At 44.3% G+C, this 21541-nt stretch overlaps 1 protein-coding gene across 1 annotated transcript in view; it reads right to left on the bottom strand.

Moving 5' to 3' along the window:
* LOC115191155 (uncharacterized) overlaps window positions 1-21541 on the bottom strand; it is a 50742-nt gene that overhangs the window by 13542 nt on the left and 15659 nt on the right. The window contains exons 6-7 of the mRNA XM_029749110.1: window positions 16060-16158; window positions 8353-8451 (exon numbers count right to left, since the gene is read on the bottom strand). Of these exons, the coding sequence (XP_029604970.1) occupies window positions 8353-8451; window positions 16060-16158 (198 nt within the window). The remainder of the gene's footprint in view (window positions 1-8352; window positions 8452-16059; window positions 16159-21541) is intronic.

Genomic DNA, 21541 nt, shown 5'->3' with positions numbered 1-21541 from the left:
AGGTATGGGACTGTAGGTGGAGGTAAAGAGGTATGGGACTGTAGTTGGATGTAAAGAGGTATGGGACTGTAGTTGGAGGTAAAGAGGTCTGGGACTGTAGGTGGGAGTGATAGAGGTATGGGACTGTAGGGGGGGAGGTAAAGAGGTAATGGGGGACTGTAGGTGGAGTGATAGAGGGTATGGGACCTGTAGGTGGAGGTACTAGAGGTATGGGACTGTAGGTGGAGGTATAGAGGTATGGGACTGTAGGAGGAGGTATAGAGGTATGGGACTGTAGGTGGAGGTATGGGACTGTAGGTGGAGGTAAAGAAGTATGGGACTGTAGGTGGAGGTGAAGAGGTATGGGACTGTAGGTGGAGGTAAAGAGGTGTGGGACTGTAGGTGGAGGTAAAGAGGTATGGGACTGTAGGTGGAGGTAAAGAGGTATGGACTGTAGGTGGAGGTATGAGGTATGGGACTGTAGGTGGAGGTATAGAGGTATGGGACTGTAGGGGGAGGGTAAAGAGGTATGGGACTGTAGGTGGAGGTAAACGAGGTATGGGACTGTAGGTGGAGGTATAGAGGTATGGGGATGTAGGTGGAGTGAAAGAGGTACGGGACTGTAGGTGGAGGTAAAGAGGTATGGGACTGTAGGTGGAGGTAAAGAGGTATAGGACTGTACGGTGGAGGTTAAAGAGTATGGGACTGTAGGGGAGTGATAGAGGTATGGGACTGTAGGTGGAGGTATAGAGGTATGGGACTGTAGGTGGAGGTATAGAGGTATGGGACTGTAGGTGGAGGTATAGAGGTATGGGACTGTAGGTGGGTAGGTTAAAGAGGTATGGGACTGTAGGTGGAGGTAAAGAGGTATGGGACTGTAGGTGGAGGTATAGAGGTATGGGACTGTAGGTGGAGGTAAAGAGGTGTGGGACTGTAGGTGGAGGTAAAGAGGTATGGGACTGTAGGTGGAGGTAAAGAGGTATGGGACTGTAGGTGGAGGTATAGAGGTATGGGACTGTAGGTGGAGGTAAAGAGGTATGGGACTGTAGGTGGAGTGATAGAGGTATGGGACTGTAGGTGGAGGTAAAGAGGTATGGGACTGTAGGTGGAGGTATAGAGGTATGGGACTGTAGGTGGAGTGAAAGAGGTATGGGACTGTAGGTGGAGGTGAAAGAGGTATGGGACTGTAGGTGGAGGTAAAAAGGTATGGGACTGTAGGTGGAGGTAAGAGGTATGGGACTGTAGGTGGAGGTATAGAGGTATGGGACTGTAGGTGGAGTGATAGAGGTATGGGACTGTAGGTGGAGGTATAGAGGTATGGGACTGTAGGTGGAGTGATAGAGGTATGGGACTGTAGGTGGAGGTATAGAGGTATGGGACTGTAGGTGGAGGTAAAGAGGTATGGGACTGTAGGTGGAGGTATAGAGGTATGGGACTGTAGGTGGAGGTATAGAGGTATGGGACTGTAGGTGGAGTGAAAGAGGTATGGGTCTGTAGGTGGAGTGATAGAGGAATGGGACTGTAGGTGGAGGTAAAGAGGTATGGGACTGTAGGTGGAGGTAAAGATGTATGGGACTGTAGGTGGAGGTAAAGAGGTATGGGACTGTAGGTGGAGGTGAAGAGGAATGGGACTGTAGGTGGAGGTAAAGAGGTATGGGACTGTAGGTGGAGGTATAGAGGTATGGGACTGTAGGTGGAGGTAAAGAGGTATGGGACTGTAGGTGGAGGTAAAGAGGTATGGGACTGTAGGTGGAGGTAAAGCGGTATGGGACTGTAGGTGGAGGTAAAGCGGTATGGGACTGTAGGTGGAGGTAAAGAGGTATGGGACTGTAGGTGGAGGTAAAGAGGTTTGGGACTGTAGGTGGAGTGATAGAGGTATGGGACTGTAGGTGGAGGTAAAGAGGTATGGGACTGTAGGTGGAGGTAAAGAGGTATGGGACTGTAGGTGGAGGTAAGAGGTATGGGGGACTGTAGGTGGAGGTATAGAGTATGGGACTGTAGGTGGAGTGATAGAGGTATGGGACTGTAGGTGGAGGTATAGAGGTATGGGACTGTAGGTGGAGTGATAGAGGTATGGGACTGTAGGTGGAGGTAAAGAGGTATGGGAATGTAGGTGGAGGTAAAGAGGTATGGGACTGTAGGTGGAGGTATAGAGGTATGGGACTGTAGGTGGAGTGAAAGAGGTATGGGACTGTAGGTGGAGTGATAAGAGGTATGGGACTGTAGGTGGAGGTAAAGAGGTATGGGACTGTAGGTGGAGGTAAGAGGTATGGGACTGTAGGTGGAGGTAAAGAGGTATGGGACTGTAGGTGGAGGTAAAGAGGTATGGGACTGTAGGTGGAGGTATAGAGGTATGGGACTGTAGGTGGAGGTATAGAGGTATGGGACTGTAGGTAGAGTGATAGAGGTATGGGACTGTAGGTGGAGGTATAGAGGTATGGGACTGTAGGTGGAGGTAAAGAGGTATGGGACTGTAGGTGGAGGTATAGAGGTATGGGACTGTAGGTGGAGGTAAAGAGGTATAGGACTGTAGGTGGAGGTATAGAGGTATGGGACTGTAGGTGGAGTGAAAGAGGTATAGGACTGTAGGTGGAGTGATAGAGGTATGGGACTGTAGGTGGAGGTAAAGAGGTATGGGACTGTAGGTGGAGTGATAGAGGTATGGGACTGTAGGTGGAGGTAAAGAGGTATGGGACTGTAGGTGGAGTGATAGAGGTATGGGACTGTAGGTGGAGGTAAAGAGGTATGGGACTGTAGGTGGAGTGATAGAGGTATGGGACTGTAGGTGGAGGTAAAGAGGTATGGGACTGTAGGTGGAGGTATAGAGGTATGGGACTGTAGGTGGAGGTAAAGAGGTATGGGACTGTAGGTGGAGGTGAAGAGGTATGGGACTGTAGGTGGAGGTAAAGAGGTGTGGGACTGTAGGTGGAGGTAAAGAGGTATGGGACTGTAGGTGGAGGTAAAGAGGTATGGGACTTTAGGTGGAGGTAAAGAGGTATGGGACTGTAGGTGGAGTGATAGAGGTATGGGACTGTAGGTGGAGGTAAAGAGGTATGGGACTGTAGGTGGTGGTAAAGAGGTATGGGACTGTAGGTGGAGTGATAGAGGTATGGGACTGTAGGTGGAGGTATAGAGGTATGGGACTGTAGGTGGAGTGATAGAGGTATGGGGACTGTAGGTGGAGGTATAGAGGTATGGGACTGTAGGTGGAGGTAAAGAGGTATGGGACTGTAGGTGGAGGTATAGAGGTATGGGACTGTAGGTGGAGTGATAGAGGATTGGGACTGTAGTTGGAGGTATAGAGGTATGGGACTGTAGGTGGAGTGATAGAGGTATGGGACTGTAGGTGGAGGTATAGAGGTATGGGACTGTAGGTGGGGGTAAAGAGGTATGGGACTGTAGGTGGAGGTATAGAGGTATGGGACTGTAGGTGGAGGTAAAGAGGTATGGGACTGTAGGTGGGAGTGATAGAGGTATGGGACTGTAGGTGGAGGTAAAGAGGTATGGGACTGTAGGTGGAGGTAAAGAGGTATGGGACTGTAGGTGGAGGTAAAGAGGTATGGGACTGTAGGTGGAGGTAAAGAGGTATGGGACTGTAGGTGGAGGTAAAGAGTTATGGGACTGTAGGGGGAGGTAAAGAGGTATGGGACTGTAGGTGGAGGTAAAGAGGTATGGGACTGTAGGTGGAGGTAAAGAGGTATGGGACTGTAGGTGGAGGTATAGAGGTTTGGGGACTGTAGGTGGAGGTATAGAGGTATGGGACTGTAGGTGGAGGGTAAAGAGGTATGGGACTGTAGGTGGAGGTAAAGAGGTATGGGACTGTAGGTGGAGTGATAGAGGTATGGGACTGTAGGTGGAGGTAAAGAGGTATGGGACTGTAGGTGGAGTGAAAGCGGTATAGGACTGTAGGTGGAGGTAAAGAGGTATGGGACTGTAGGTGGAGGTAAAGAGGTATAGGACTGTAGGTGGAGGTAAAGAGGTATGGGACTGTAGGTGGAGTGATAGAGGTATGGGACTGTAGGTGGAGTGAAAGAGGTATGGGACTGTAGGTGGAGTGATAGAGGTATGGGACTGTAGGTGGAGGTATAGAGGTATGGGACTGTAGGTGGAGGTATAGAGGTGTGGGACTGTAGGTGGAGGTATAGAGGTATGGGACTGTAGGTGGAGGTTAAAGAGGTATGGGACTGTAGGTGGAGGTTAAAGAGGTATGGGACTGTAGGTGGAGGTAGAGGTATGGGACTGTAGGTGGAGTGAAAGAGGTATAGGACTGTAGGTGGAGTGAAAGAGGTACGGGACTGTAGGTGGAGGTAAAGAGGTATGGGACTGTAGGTGGAGTGAAAGAGGTATGGGACTGTAGGTGGAGTGATAGAGGAATGGGACTGTAGGTGGAGGTAAAGAGGTGTGGGACTGTAGGTGGAGGTAAAGAGGTATGGGACTGTAGGTGGGAGTGATAGAGGTATGGGACTGTAGGTGGAGGTAAAGAGGTATGGGACTGTAGGTGGAGGTAAAGAGGTATGGGAATGTAGGTGGAGGTATAGAGGTATGGGACTGTAGGTGGAGGTAAAGAGGTATGGGACTGTAGGTGGAGGTAAAGAGGTATGGGACTGTAGGTGGAGGTAAAGCGGTATGGGACTGTAGGTGGAGGTAAAGAGGTATGGGACTGTAGGTGGAGGTAAAGAGGTATGGGACTGTAGGTGGAGTGATAGAGGTATGGGACTGTAGGTGGAGGTAAAGAGGTATGGGGACTGTAGGTGGAGGTAAAGAGGTATGGGACTGTAGGTGGACGTAAAGAGGTATGGGACTGTAGGTGGAGGTATAGAGGTATGGGACTGTAGGTGGAGTGATAGAGGTATGGGACTGTAGGTGGAGGTATAGAGGTATGGGACTGTAGGTGGAGTGATAGAGGTATGGGACTGTAGGTGGAGGTAAAGAGGTATGGGACTGTAGGTGGAGGTAAGAGGTATGGGACTGTAGGTGGAGTGATAGAGGTATGGGACTGTAGGTGGAGGTAAAGAGGTATGGGACTGTAGGTGGAGTGATAGAGGTATGGGACTGTAGGTGGAGGTAAAGAGGTATGGGACTGTAGGTGGAGGTAAAGAGGTATGGGACTGTAGGTGGAGTGAAAGAGGTATGGGACTGTAGGTGGAGGTATAGAGGTATGGGACTGTAGGTGGAGGTAAAGAGGTATGGGACTGTAGGTGGAGGTAAAGAGGTATGGGACTGTAGGTGGAGTGATAGAGGTATGGGACTGTAGGTGGAGGTAAGAGGTATGGGACTGTAGGTGGAGGTATAGAGGTATGGGACTGTAGGTGGAGGTAAAGAGGTATGGGACTGTAGGTGGAGGTAAAGAGGTATGGGACTGTAGGTGGAGGTATAGAGGTATGGGACTGTAGGTGGAGTGATAGAGGTATGGGACTGTAGGTGGAGGTATAGAGGTATGGGACTGTAGGTGGAGGTAAAGAGGTATGGGACTGTAGGTGGAGGTATAGAGGTATGGGACTGTAGGTGGAGGGAAAGAGGTATAGGACTGTAGGTGGAGGTATAGAGGTATGGGACTGTAGGTGGAGTGAAAGAGGTATGGGACTGTAGGTGGAGGTAAAGAGGTATGTGACTGTAGGTGGAGTGATAGAGGTATGGGACTGTAGGTGGAGGTAAAGAGGTATGGGACTGTAGGTGGAGGTAAAGAGGTATGGGACTGTAGGTGGAGGTAAAGAGGTATGGGACTGTAGGTGGAGTGATAGAGGTATGGGACTGTAGGTGGAGGTAAAGAGGTATGGGACTGTAGGTGGAGTGATAGAGGTATGGGACTGTAGGTGGAGGTAAAGAGGTATGGGACTGTAGGTGGAGTGATAGAGGTATGGGACTGTAGGTGGAGGGTAAAGAGGTATGGGACTGTAGGTGGAGGGTAAAGAGGTATGGGACTGTAGGTGGAGGTAAAGAGGTATGGGACTGTAGGTGGAGGTAAAGAGGTATGGGACTGTAGGTGGAGGTAAAGAGGTATGGGACTGTAGGTGGCGGTAAAGAGGTATGGGACTGTAGGTGGAGGTAAAGAGGTATGGGACTGTAGGTGGAGTGATAGAGGTATGGGACTGTAGGTGGAGTGATAGAGGTATGGGACTGTAGGTGGAGGTAAAGAGGTATGGGACTGTAGGTGGAGTGATAGAGGTATGGGACTGTAGGTGGAGGTAAAGAGGTATAGGACTGTAGGTGGAGGTATAGAGGTATGGGACTGTAGGTGGAGTGAAAGAGGTATGGGACTGTAGGTGGAGGTAAAGAGGTATGGGACTGTAGGTGGAGTGAAAGAGGTATAGGACTGTAGGTGGAGGTATAGAGGTATGGGACTGTAGGTGGAGTGATAGAGGTATGGGACTGTAGGTGGAGGTAAAGAGGTATGGGACTGTAGGTGGAGGTATGGGACTGTAGGTGGAGGTAAAGAGGTATGGGACTGTAGGTGGAGGTATGGGACTGTAGGTGGAGGTAAAGAGGTATGGGACTGTAGGTGGAGGTAAAGAGGTATGGGACTGTAGGTGGAGGTAAAGAGGTATGGGACTGTAGGTGGAGGTATGGGACTGTAGGTGGAGGTAAAGAGGTATGGGACTGTAGGTGGAGGTAAAGAGGTATGGGACTGTAGGTGGAGTGAAAGAGGTATGGGACTGTAGGTGGAGTGATAGAGGTATGGGACTGTAGGTGGAGTGATAGAGGTATGGGACTGTAGGTGGAGTGATAGAGGTATGGGACTGTAGGTGGAGGTATAGAGGTATGGGTCTGTAGGTGGAGGTAAAGAGGTATGGGACTGTAGGTGGAGGTATAGAGGTATGGGACTGTAGGTGGAGGTATAGAGGTATGGGACTGTAGGTGGAGGTAAAGAGGTATGGGACTGTAGGTGGAGTGATAGAGGTATGGGACTGTAGGTGGAGGTAAAGAGGTATGGGACTGTAGGTGGAGTGATAGAGGTATGGGACTGTAGGTGGAGGTAAAGAGGTATGGGACTGTAGGTGGAGGTAAAGAGGTATGGGACTGTAGGTGGAGTGATAGAGGTATGGGACTGTAGGTGGAGGTATAGAGGTATGGGACTGTAGGTGGAGGTAAAGAGGTATGGGACTGTAGGTGGAGTTAAAGAGGTATGGGACTGTATGTGGAGGTGTAGAGGTATAGGACTGTAGGTGGAGGTATAGAGGTATGGGACTGTAGGTGGAGTGATAGAGGTATGGGACTGTAGGTTGAGGTAAAGAGGTATGGGACTGTAGGTGGAGGTATAGAGGTATGGGACTGTAGGTGGAGGTATAGAGGTATGGGACTGTAGGTGGAGTGATAGAGGTATGGGACTGTATGTGGAGTGATAGAGGTATGGGACTGTAGGTGGAGGTAAAGAGGTATGGGACTGTAGGTGGAGGTAAAGCGGTATGGGACTGTAGGTGGAGGTAAAGAGGTATGGGACTGTAGGTGGAGGTATAGAGGTATGGGGACTGTAGGTGGAGTGATAGAGGTATGGGACTGTAGGTGGAGGTATAGAGGTATGGGACTGTAGGTGGAGGTAAAGAGGTATGGGACTGTAGGTGGAGGTATAGAGGTATGGGACTGTAGGTGGAGGTATAGAGGTATGGGACTGTAGGTGGAGGTAAAGAGGTATTGACTGTAGGTGGAGGTAAAGAGGTATGGGACTGTAGGTGGAGGTAAAGAGGTGTGGGACTGTAGGTGGAGGTATAGAGGTATGGGACTGTAGGTGGAGGTAAAGAGGTATGGGACTGTAGGTGGAGTGATAGAGGTATGGGACTGTAGGTGGAGGTAAAGAGGTATGGGACTGTAGGTGGAGGTAAAGAGGTATGGGACTGTAGGTGGAGTGATAGATGTATGGGACTGTAGGTGGAGGTAAAGAGGTATGGGACTGTAGGTGGAGTGAGGTCGTTCATCTGTCTCGATGATGATGACGAATCCGGAGAACCACAAAATGAAACAAGGATAGAGAGTGAAAAGGATCTGGCTACAGTCATACTGTCCCTGACCGTAAAGCAAAAAGCTAATTTAGCAATAAACTTCAACGTTATTCCCCAAAATCACCTCAGCCCACTCTGCGCGTAACCGGACAATATATTTGGCGCCACACCAGACGTGGACGTGGACAGTTCCAGAACGCGGACAAGAGTAGGCAATGTGGTCATGTCATGTGAAAATTCTATCAAATGTCTTACATGGCAACAAGTACAGTCAGGGTGCCGTGGCGCCCCTGCAGTACCTCCACAGACCCCGGATTGAGAACCCCTGATTTAGCAGATGCTCTTATCCAGAGAGATTTACAGTAACTGCATTCAACTTTAGATAACAATTTATTTTGGAAATAAACTTAATAAATTATTCATAAAATTTTCATCTTACCTCTTAGCTTTGTTGTCATGTGTCCCAGAGAGTCTCATTTTAGAGGCAGGGCCCCCCTCCTCTCTCTCCCCAGAGAGACTCATTTTAGAGAACTGTCCCCTAAACAGAGATCCAGCATGTTGGTTGTGGTTAACACAGTGACAACTATTTCTTGATTGTCAATTGTTCTCATTTATTCATAAGCTCTTTGAGAAATAAAACATTTACTAACAGGCATATCTAAACAGTCAGGTGATTTAATGCATCACATGAACATGTAGCTGTGACATTTCATCTCCATGGTAACTGTCAATAATAATAAAAAGTCACTGTTTGTTAAGGTAGTTATAGACAGAACAACAACAATAATAATGATAATAATAATAAGTCACTGTTTGTTAAGGTAGTTATAGACAGAACAACAACAACAATAATAATAATAATGATAATAATAATAATAAGTCACTGTTTGTTAAGGTAGTTATAGACAGTACAGCAACACAAGGCCATGTCTCACACGTATTTGTATTCACTAACAGTAGACTATTTATTGTCTTTCAATCTGTTCTTTTCTAAACGTATCTGAGAATATAGACAGAAGGGCTAAAACGGACATGATTGATCTGAGGAGGAAATTGTTGATCCATTCAGAAAGGTTTTTTGCATCAAGTGAGAGATGTTATATTATGTAAAGTAGACTAGGTTATAATGTATAATAGCAGTTTGTTAGTGATATGCAGATCAAGGTCTATACCTCGGCTATAGCCTACATATCATAGATGACCATTTTAAACCTGTTCAGATCAACATAATGTTATAGTCCTACCAGCAGCAGGACAGAGAATGTACTGTATATAACCTACATATCATAGATGACCAGTCTAAACCTGTTCAGATCAACATAATGTTATAGTCCTACCAGTAGCAGGACAGAGAATGTACTGTATATAACCTACATATCATAGATGACCAGTCTAAACAGTCTGTCTCAGTCCTGTCTGATAAGTGAAACAGTTGGTCTCAGTCCTGTCTGGTCAGTGAAACAGTCTGTCTCAGTCCTGTTTGATGCTGTCCGGTCAGTGAAACAGTCTGTCTCAGTCCTGTCTGATGCTGTCTGGACAGTGAAACAGTCTGTCTCAGTCCTGTCTGATGCTGTCTGGTCATAAAGAGTATAACATTGTTGCTGCCCGTAGCGTTGAAGGCAAGGGAAGCCAGTGAGCATTTGGCTTCCATTGATTGTGTTGGCTGTGCTAGCTGTGCTAGCTGTGTTAGCTGTGCTAGCTGTGTTAGCTGTGCTAGCTGTGTTAGCTGTGCTAGCTGTGCAAGCTGTGGTAGCTGTGCAAGCTGTGGTAGCTGTGTTAGCTGTGCTAGCTGTTTTAGCTGTGCTAACTGTGCTAACTGTGTTAGCTGTGTTAGCTGCGCTAGCTGCGCTAGCTGTGCTAGCTGTGTTAGCTGTGTTAGCTGTGTTAGCTGTGCTAGCTGTGTTAGCTGTGTTAGCTGTGCTAACTGTGTTAGCGGTGTTAGCTGTGTTAGCTGTGCTAACTGTGTTAGCGGTGTTAGCTGTGTAAGCCGTTTTAGCTGTGCTAACTGTGCTAACTGTGTTAGCTGTGCTAGCTGTGTTAGCTGTGCTAGCTGTGTTAGCTGTGCTAATCCAAGTTTATGGTTTTAAATAAGGGCAAAATTAAAGACAGATCGTAACTGTAGGTGCTGAACTCTCTGTGTCGTTTTAAAGCAATAGTCGTTTTGTCGTCCCTAAAACGTCTGAAACATATATTTTGCTTTGACCGTGCTGCAGGTCACCTAACTGTTTGGTTACATGCAATACGCTTTGTGTGGACTTCACCGGACAGCGGTTGCTCTCTGGTTTTGAGATGAAAACAAATGTCTAGTTTAATTTATTCTGCCGCTGTGTCTAGTAGTAGTACCATCAACAGACAGCAGGGGGCAGTAGAACCTGTCTTCACAGTGGAAAGGCAGACACAGTGGATTCATTTGTCTTTAATAAGATCAAACTGAACTAACTGCTATCTTGAAATGTTGAAAAAGTGTTTTTAAATAGGCATCCTATCATTTGAAAATTAGTTGAAAGGCTAAGTGATTCTCCTCCTGACAAGAAGTTGACAGACTTCAAACATAGTGCAAAAAAAGTGGGCGTGAACATAGAATATTTTTGGGTCAAAAAAAAGAATATACAGCTGTCTTTAATAAGATCAAACTGAACTAACTGCTATCTTGAAATGTTGAAAAAGTGTTTTTAAATAGCTCAGTCTTATCACTCAATATGAGTCAAAATCTGTCACTTCCAGGAGTGCTCATTTTGTCAAAAATGAAAAAATGAAAAAAATAACAACTCACAGCTGTGTTAATAGACCCAACTCAAACATCTGCTATCTTGAAATGTCCAAAAAAGGTATTTAAATGGGCCTACCAGACATCTTCTTGAGAGAAGATAAGGTCTGGGACTCCTGACTGACTTTACTCTCCGTCATGTTGAAATAGGTTCTCCTGTCTTACTTTCTGTCATGTTGAGATGGCTTTCCCTGTCTTACTTTCTGTCGTGTTGAGATGGGTTAGTTATTCTTGAGAGAACTAACCCAAAATTAGTCGAACTAACCTAAAATTAGTCGAAAGGCTAAGGGATTCTCTTCCTGAGAAGAAGCTGACAGCCTTCAAACAGAGCAAAAAAAGTGGTCCCAAACAATATGTCAAAATGAATAAAAAAATGATACAGCTGTCTTTAATAAGATCAAACTGAACTAACTGCTATCTTGAAATGTTGAAAAAGTGTTTTTAAATAGGCATCCTATCATTTGAAAATTAGTTGAAAGGCTAAGTGATTCTCCTCCTGACAAGAAGTTGACAGACTTCAAACATAGTGCAAAAAAAGTGGGCGTGAACATAGAATATTTTTGGGTCAAAAAAAAGAATATACAGCTGTCTTTAATAAGATCAAACTGAACTAACTGCTATCTTGAAATGTTGAAAAAGTGTTTTTAAATAGCTCAGTCTTATCACTCAATATGAGTCAAAATCTGTCACTTCCAGGAGTGCTCATTTTGTCAAAAATGAAAAAATGAAAAAAATAACAACTCACAGCTGTGTTAATAGACCCAACTCAAACATCTGCTATCTTGAAATGTCCAAAAAAGGTATTTAAATGGGCCTACCAGACATCTTCTTGAGAGAAGATAAGGTCTGGGACTCCTGACTGACTTTACTCTCCGTCATGTTGAAATAGGTTCTCCTGTCTTACTTTCTGTCATGTTGAGATGGCTTTCCCTGTCTTACTTTCTGTCGTGTTGAGATGGGTTAGTTATTCTTGAGAGAACTAACCCAAAATTAGTCGAACTAACCTAAAATTAGTCGAAAGGCTAAGGGATTCTCTTCCTGAGAAGAAGCTGACAGCCTTCAAACAGAGCAAAAAAAGTGGTCCCAAACAATATGTCAAAATGAATAAAAAAATGATACAGCTGTCTTTAATAAGATCAAACTGAACTAACTGCTATCTTGAAATGTTGAAAAAGTGTTTTTAAATAGCTCACTCAATATGAGTCAAAATCTGTCACTTCCAGGAGTTGTTAAAATCACCCAAGAGCTATTGTCATATGGCCACCTGCAGATAGTGAAAATCACGCAACTCAACCATGTGTCATTCAGTCAATTCTTAAGGTAGAGACTTCTTATTCAGGATTCTGTTTATGTCTACCCCAAAGACAACGTGTGTTGAGTAAGAACTTCCTGTGACAACCGGAAGTGGTTAAAAACAGCCTAGAGCTATTGTCATATAACCTGCACATAGTGAAAATCAGTAGTACTGCTAGGTTTAATACAGTAATAATATATATCTCACTCTCAGAGAAATCAGTAGTACTGCTAGGTTTTACACAGTAATAATATATATCTGTTTCTCAGAGAAATCAGTAGTACTGCTAGGTTTAACACAGTAATAATATATATCTGCCTCTCAGAGAAATCAGTAGTACTGCTAGGTTTAATACAGTGATAATATATATCTGTCTCACAGAGAAATCAGTAGTACTGCTAGGTTTTATACAGTAATAATATATATCAGCCTCTCAGAGAAATCAGTAGTACAGCTAGGTTTAATACAGTAATAATATATATCTGCCTCTCAGAGAAATCAGTAGTACTGCTAGGTTTAATACAGTGATAATATATATATCTGTCTCACAGAGAAATCAGTAGTACTGCTAGGTTTAATACAGAAATAATATATATCTGCCTCTCAGAGAAATCAGTAGTACTGCTAGGTTTAATACAGTAATAATATATATCTGCCTCTCAGAGAAATCAGTAGTACTGCTAGGTTTAATACAGTAATAATATATATCTGCCTCTCAGAGAAATCAGTAGTACTGCTAGGTTTAATACAGTAATAATATATATCTGCCTCTCAGAGAAATCAGTAGTACTGCTAGGTTTAACACAGTCAAATGTACAAAGAACTACGTTTAATAAAGAACTGTGCAAATTATACATGAATTATTAATTACAGTAATATGAGATCTGTATGTATAGCATTTAGTTTTGAATTTAGCAGTTGTTTTTATCCAGCGCCTGCTTTCCCAAAAGCATCTTAAAGCTAAGTTCGTCATTAAAACATTCGTATGGAGCATCGTTAATGTAACGGCTGTCGTTGTGAAGAGAGGACCAAGGCGCAGCGGGTTGCATGTTCATCATTATATTTATTAAATAAATGTGAATACGGAAAAAAACTAGAAAAAAAGACGACAGACCGACAGTTTCACAGGCTAATACTCACAGCAGTGCTAAATACAACTACCCACAAAATACAAAACCCAAACACATACCCAGATATAGGACTCTCAGAGGCAACGAGAAAGCACCTGCCTCCAATTGAGAGTCCAACCCCCCATTAACCTAAACATAGAAATAGAACATAGAAATACAAAACATAGAACATAACCCAAAACCCGGAAATAATAAATCTAACACCCTACTAACCAAACCACCACCCCGAACCACATAAAACAAATACCCTCTGCCACGTCCTGACCAAACTACAATAACAATTAACCCTTATACTGGTCAGGACATGACAGTACCCCCACCCCCAAAGGTGCAGACCCCGGATGCACCTCATATTAATAAACAAAATCCCCCCCCCAAAAAAATCCCCCTTAACTAAAGGGAGGAAGGGAGGGTGGCTGCCGTCAACAACGACACCTGTGCTACACCCCCCTCCCCAACCCACCTATACTGGAGGTGGCTCAGGTACAGGCCTACTGCCCTCCAGACTGTAGGCAGACTTGCTTGGCTCCGGACCGTAGGCAGATTCACTCGGTTCCGGGTCGTAGGCAGACTCACACACTTCAAAGTTATAGTCAAACTCACTCGGTTCCGGACCGCAGACAGACTCACTTGGTTCCGGATCGCAGACAGACTCACTCGGTCCCGGATCGCAGACAGACTCACTCGGTCCCGGACTATAGACCCATTCACCTCTCTCTGAACTGTGGGCCGTCTCACTCGGTTCTGCACAGTGGGCCGTCTCACTCGGTTCTGCACAGTGGGCCGTCTCACTCGGTTCTGCACAGTGGGCCGTCTACCTTGGTTCCGAACTGTAGGCCGTCTCACTCGGTTCCGGGCTTAACACTCTTACCGGATACTCATGACGGGGTACTGTAGCCGGATACTCTGGACTGGACACTGTCGCCGGATACTCTGGACTGGACACTGTCGCCGGATACTCTGGACTGAGCTGACGCACTGGAAGCCTGATGCGTCGTGCTGGTACTGGAGGTATCAGCCTGGAGACATGCACCTCATGGCTAGTGCGGGGAGCAGGAATCGGCCAAGTAGGACTGGGATTACGCACTGGAAGACTGATGCGTGGTGCTGGTACTGGACGTGCCAGACTAGGGGTTCGCACTTCCGGGTCAGCACGAGAGGCAGGAACTGGAAATACTGGGCCATGAATGCGCACAGGCGGTCTTGAACGCACCCCTGCACAACCCATCCTGGCTGGATGGAACTAGTAGCCCTGTACGAGCGGGGTGCTAGTACAGGGTGAACTGGGCTGTGCAAGGGCCTGATGGTTGCCGTGCGTAGAGCGGGAGTAGGGTAGCCTGGACCTAGGAGGCGTACCGGCGACCAGACGCGCTGCGCAGGCATCCTCCTCTCAGGCTGGATGCCCACTCTAGCACGGCATCTGCGAGGGGCTGGAATATCTCGCACTGGACTGTGCGTGCGTATGGGCAAGATCGTGCGCACTTCTTCATAACTTGGCGCCCTCCACTCCATACGCTCCTCCATATAATCACGGGTAGCTGGCTTAGGGCTCACCCTTGGCCCAGCCAAACTACCCGTGTGCCCCCCAAAAAAATGTTATTGGGGGTGCCTCTCGTGCTCTACCTGCTTCCCAGGCAGGTTGTCAGTGGTCCAGTAATTGTTCCCATGTCCAGTCAATCCTTGACTCCAAAACCTCCAGCGACCAGGATGCCATCTCCTCCCGAGCGCGCTGCTTCCTCCACTCCAGGTGCTGCTCCCTATAGTCCACCCGTAATCCCCTTTGCTCCTTTCTCCGCTGCTTGGTCTTTTTGTGGTGGGTAGTTCTGTAACGGCTGTCGTAGTGAAGAGAGGACCAAGGCGCAGCGGGTTGCATGTTCATCATTATATTTATTAAATAAATGTGAACACGGAAAAAACTAGAAAAACAGAGAACGACAGACCGACAGTTTCACAGGCTAATACTCACAGCAGTGCTGAATACAACTACCCACAAAATACAAAACCCAAACACATACCCATATATAGGACTCTCAGAGGCAACGAGAAAGCACCTGCCTCCAATTGAGAGTCCAACCCCCCCATTAACCTAAACATAGAAATAGAACATAGAAATACAAAACATAGAACATAACCCAAAACCCGGAAATAATAAATCTAACACCCTACTAACCAAACCACCACCCCGAACCACATAAAACAAATACCCTCTGCCACGTCCTGACCAAACTACAATAACAAATAACCCCTATACTGGTCAGGATGTGACAGTTAAATCTCTGAGCTGTTTCCCAAAACCATCGGTATTAACGTGGAACAGCTGAGTGAGTCGTTAAATGCTTTTTTAGAGGTATGGGACTGTAGGTGGAGGTAAAGAGGTATGGGACTGTAGGTGGAGGTAAAGAGGTATGGGACTGTAGGTGGAGGTAAAGAGGTATGTGACTGTAGGTGGAGGTAAAGAGGTATGGGACTGTAGGTGGAGTGAGGTCGTTCATCTGTCTCGATGATGATGATGAATCCGGAGAACCACAAAATGAAACAAGGATAGAGAGTGAAAAGGATCTGGCTACAGTCATACTGTCCCTGACCGTAAAGCAAAAAGCTAATTTAGCAATAAACTTCAACGTTATTCCCCAAAATCACCTCAGCCCACTCTGCGCGTAACCGGACAATATATTTGGCGCCACACCAGACGTGGACGTGGACAGTTCCAGAACGCGGACAAGAGTAGGCAATGTGGTCGTGTCATGTGAAAATTCTATCAAATGTCTTACATGGCAACAAGTACAGTCAGGGTGCCGTGGCGCCCCTGCAGTACCTCCACAGACCCCGGATTGAGAACCCCTGATTTAGCAGATGCTCTTATCCAGAGAGATTTACAGTAACTGCATTCAACTTTAGATAACAATTTATTTTGGAAATAAACTTAATAAATTATTCATAAAATTTTCATCTTACCTCTTAGCTTTGTTGTCATGTGTCCCAGAAAGTCTCATTTTAGAGGCAGGGCCCCCCTCCTCTCTCTCCCCAGAGAGACTCATTTTAGAGAACTGTCCCCTAAACAGAGATCCAGCATGTTGGTTGTGGTTAACACAGTGACAACTATTTCTTGATTGTCAATTGTTCTCATTTATTCATAAGCTCTTTGAGAAATAAAACATTTACTAACAGGCATATCTAAACAGTCAGGTGATTTAATGCATCACATGAACATGTAGCTGTGACATTTCATCTCCATGGTAACTGTCAATAATAAGTCTCTGCTTGTTAAGGTAGTTATAGACAGAACAACAACAATAATAATAATAATAATAATAATAATAAGTCACTGTTTGTTAAGGTAGTTATAGACAGTACAGCAACAATAACAATAACAATAATAATAATAATAATAATAATAATAAGTCTCTGCTTGTTAAGGTAGTTATAGACAGAACAACAACAATAATAATAATAATAATAATAAAAATAAGTCACTGTTTGTTAAGGTAGTTATAGACAGTACAGCAACAATAATAATAATAATAATAATAATAATAATAATAATAATAATAATAATAAGTCTCTGTTTGTTAAGGTAGTTATAGACAGTACAGCAACACAAGGCCATGTCTCACACGTATTTGTATTCACTAACAGTAGACTATTTATTGTCTTTCAATCTGTTCTTTTCTAAACGTATCTGAGAATATAGACAGAAGGGCTAAAACGGACATGATTGATCTGAGGAGGAAATTGTTGATCCATTCAGAAAGTTTTTATGCATCAAGTGAGAGATGTTATATTATGTAAAGTAGACTAGGTTATAATGTATAATAGCAGTTTGTTAGTGATATGCAGATCAAGGTCTATACCTCAGCTATAGCCTACATATCATAGATGACCAGTCTAAACCTGTTCAGATCAACATAATGTTATAGTCCTAACAGTAGCAGGACAGAGAATGTACTGTATATAACCTACATATCATAGATGACCAGTCTAAACCTGTTCAGATCAACATAATGTTATAGTCCTACCAGTAGCAGGACAGAGAATGTACTGTATATAACCTACATATCATAGATGACCAGTCTAAACCTGTTCAGATCAGTTCAAATAATGTTATAGGCCTACCAGTAGCAGGACAGAGCATCTACACTATATTTACAAAAGTATGTGGACGCCCCTTCAAATTATTGGATTCGTCTATTTCAGCCTCACCCGTTGCTGACAGGTGTATAAAATCGAGTGGACAGCCATGCAATCTCCATAGACAAACATTGGCAGTAGAATGGCCCGTAATGAAGAGCTCAGTGACTTTCAACGGGGCACCGTCATAGGATGCCACCTTTCCAACAAGTCATTTCGTCAAATTCCTGCCCTGCTAGAGCTGCTACGGTCAACTGTAAGTGCTGTTATTGTAAAGTGGAAATGTCTAGGAGCAACAACGGCTCAACAGTGAAGTGGTAGGAAACAGAAGCTCACAGAAAGGGCCGGCCTAGTGGGTAAGCGCTGTCCTCGGTTGCAACATTCACTACCGAGTTCCAAAATGCAACGTCAGCAAAATAACTGTTCGTCTGGAGCTTCATGAAATGAGCTTCCATTGCCGAGCATCGGCTTGAGTGGTGAAAGCTCGCCGCCATTGGACTCTGGAGCAGTGGAAACGTGTTCTTTGGAGTTATGAATCACGCTTCACCATCTGGCAGTCCGACGGACTGGTGGAGGAGGAATTATGGTCTGGGGCTGTTTTTCCTGGATCGGCCCCCTAGTTCTAGTGAAGATAAATCTTGACGCTACAGAATAAAATTACATTCTAGACGATTCTGTGCTTCCAACTTTGTGGCAACAGTTTGGGGAAGTCCCTTTCCTGTTTCAGCATGATAATGTCCCTGTGCACAAAGAGAGGTCCATACAGAAATGGCTTGTTGAGATCGGTGTGGAACTACTTGACTGGCCTGCACACTAGCCCTGACCTCAACCCGATCGAACACCTTTAGTATGAATTGGAACACCGACTGCGAGCCAGGCCTAAATCACCCAACATCAGTGCCCAACCTCCCTAATGCTCTTGTGGCTGAATGGAAGCAGCAATGTTCCAACATCTAGTGGAAAGCTCTTCCCAGAAGAGAGGAGGCTGTTATAGCATCAAAGGGGGGGACCAACTCCAAATGAATGCCCATGATTTTGGAATGAGATGTCCGACTAGCAGGTGTCCACATACTTTTGGTAATGTAGTGTATATAGCCTAATCTAAACCAAATCAAATCAAATGTTATTGGCCACAAGGTCTGAGCGGCATAGACTAAGATACAGTAGAATAGTATTCTATTTTTAACAACTTTTACTTTTACTTCACTACATTCTTAATTAAAGAAAATTATGTACTTTTTACCCCATACATTTTCCCTGACACCCAAAAGTACTCATTACATTTTGAATGCTTAGCAGGACAGAAAAATGGTCCAATTCACACACTTATCAAGAGAACATCCCTACTGCCTCTGATCTGGCAGACTCACTAAACAGAGAACATCCCTGGTCATCCCTACTGCCTCTGATCTGGAGGACTCACTAAACAGAGAACATCCCTGGTCATCCCTACTGCCTCTGATCTGGAGGACTCACTAAACAGAGAACATCCCTGGTCATCCCTACTGCCTCTGATCTGGAGGACTCACTAAACAGAGAACATCCCTGGTCATCCCTCCTGCCTCTGATCTGGTGGACTCACTAAACAGAGAACATCCCTGGTCATCCCTACTGCCTCTGATCTGGAGGACTCACTAAACAGAGAACATCCCTGGTCATCTCTACTGCCTCTGATCTAACAGACTCACTAAACACAAATGTTTTGTTTTTAAATGATGTCTGAGTGTTGGAGTGTGACCCTGGCTATCCGTAAATTAAAATAACAAGAAAATTGTGCCGTCTGGTTTGCTTAATAAAAGGAATTTTAAATTATCACTACTTTGCTTTTACTTTTGATGCTTAAGTATATTTTAGCAATTACATTTACTTTTGATACTTAATTATATTTGAAACCAAATACTTTGACTTTTACTGAAGTAGTATTTTACTGGGTGACTTTCACTTTTAATTGAGTCATTTTCTATTAAGGAATCTTTACTTTTACTCCAGTATGAGAATTGAGAACTTTTTCCACCACTGTTCTAACGTTCTAGAGACATATGAGCCACAGTTTCAACAGACATTTTGTAACTGCGTGGGCTACAAAGTTACTTTCAGTTTCATTTAAGGAATAAAGTAACGGTCACTGGGTGAATTCGTTTTGCATTGCCCGGCTCCCCGGGTGAGCAGAGTTTGCGCATTTTAGACCATTCCATTGTTCCTTAAAATAAAACTCCACTCACCTGTAGCACCGGGCCATGCAAAACGAACTTCCCACTGTCGCAGGGCACTGAGACACAGAGTTCTAAACCCAGAGGCGTTTCTTCAAGACATCTCTCTTGCGTTATTTAGATAAACATATAATTTACTCGTAACCAAGTTTAGCTGTGTTTTTTTCCTCCTAAATGTGAGTTACTGTAGGACTTTAATAATTGTTAACAGGCCTACAAACCCAAAAGGTTTTAATTTGAGAATGTTCATTTGTATGCCTCAAATATTAAACTGTCTTCAAATATTTGATGATTAGTTGAATCAGGTGTGTAAGTGCTGGTAAGAACAAAAGGATTGAGAAACCCTGAGATAAACATAAAACCATATAATGTAAAAGCTCCTCCACCATCTTTACCAGACGTTTTACTGATAACATGTAGACATACTGATTAGTTTCCACTTTGAAAACTGCTGTCTGTCAGCAACTCAGCTCAAGTAGCAGTTCTACTAACTAGTAATATCTTATTCCAGGTATTCATTCTCTTACTCTGTCCAGTAGAATCAATTATTGTTCAGAAATACTTACTTTATTATTTAATTTAATAATTTTTATTTTATACTTTACTTTACCCTCAAAACACCAGTCTCAACGTCAACAGTGAAGAGGCAACTCCGGGATGCTGGCCTTCTAGGCAGAGTTGTAAAGAAAAAGCCATATCTCAGACTGGCCAATAAAAATAAAATATTAAGATGGGCAAAAGAACACAGACACTGGACAGAGGAACTCTGCCTAGAAGGCGAGACGTTGAGACTGGTGGTTTGTGGTTACTATTCAATGAAGCTACCAGTTGAGGACTTGTGAGGCGTCTGTTTCTCAAACTAGACACTCTGATGTACTTGTCCTCATGCTCAGTTGTGCATCGGGGCCTCCCACTCCTCTTTCTATTCTGGTTAGAGCCAGTTTGCGCTGTTCTGTGAAGGGAGTAGTACACAGTGTTGTATGAGATCTTCAGAAGGAGTCAAGCACTCCTCCAGAATCTTTTCATTTTTTCTGCATCTCACGAATGTTCTTGTTTGTGATCCAAATACCTCAAACTTAGATTAGTCTGTCCATAACACTTTCTTCCAATCTTCCTCTGCCCAATGTCTGTGTTATTTTGCCCATCTTAATCTTTTCTTTTTTAAACGGTCTTTACTGTTGACATTGAGACTGGTGTTTTCCGGGTACTATTTGATAAAGCTTCCAGTTGAAAACTTGTAAGGCGTCTGTTTCTCAAATTAGACACTAATGTACTTGTCCTCTTGCTCAGTTGTGCACTGGGGCCTCCTATTCTGGTTAGAGCCAGTTTGCACTGTTCTGTGAAGGGAGTAGTACACAACATTGTACGAGATCTTCAGTTTCTTGGCAATTACTCGCATGGAATAGCCTTATTTTCTATGAACAAGAATAGATTGATGAGTTTCAAAAGAAAGTACTTTGTTTCTGGCCATTTTGAGCCTGTAAACAAACCCACAAATGCTAATGTTCTAGATACTCAATTAGTCTAAAGAAGGCCAGTTTTATTGCTTCTTTAATCAGAACAACAGTTTTCAGCTGTGCTAACATAATTGCAAAAGGATTTTATAATGATCAATTACCCTTTTAAAATTATAAACTTGGATTAGCGAACACAACGTGCCATTGGAACACAGGAGTGATGGTTGCTGATAATGGGCCTATGTACGCCTATGTAGATATTCCATAAAAAATCAGTTTTCCAGCTAGAAGTCATTAACCTCTTGGGTATGTGGGACGTGACTGTCCCAACTGCGGGACACACTATTCAACAGCCAGTGAAATAGCAGGGCGCCAAACTCAAAACAACAAAAATCTCATAACTCAAATTTCTCAAACATACAACTACACTGCTCAAAAAAATAAAGGGAACACTTAAACAACACAATGTAACTCTAAGTTAAGCACACTTCTGTGAAATCAAACTGTCCACTTAGGAAGCAACACTGATTGACAATAAATTTCACATGTTGTTGTGCAAATGGAATAGACAACAGGTGGAAATTATAGGCAATTAGCAAGACACCCCCAATAAAGGAGTGGTTCTGCAGGTGAGGACCACAG

Source organism: Salmo trutta, unplaced genomic scaffold, assembly GCF_901001165.1.
Source record: "Salmo trutta unplaced genomic scaffold, fSalTru1.1, whole genome shotgun sequence".
Lineage (NCBI taxonomy): Eukaryota > Metazoa > Chordata > Actinopteri > Salmoniformes > Salmonidae > Salmo > Salmo trutta.
This window is presented reverse-complemented; position numbering and strand designations above follow the sequence as displayed.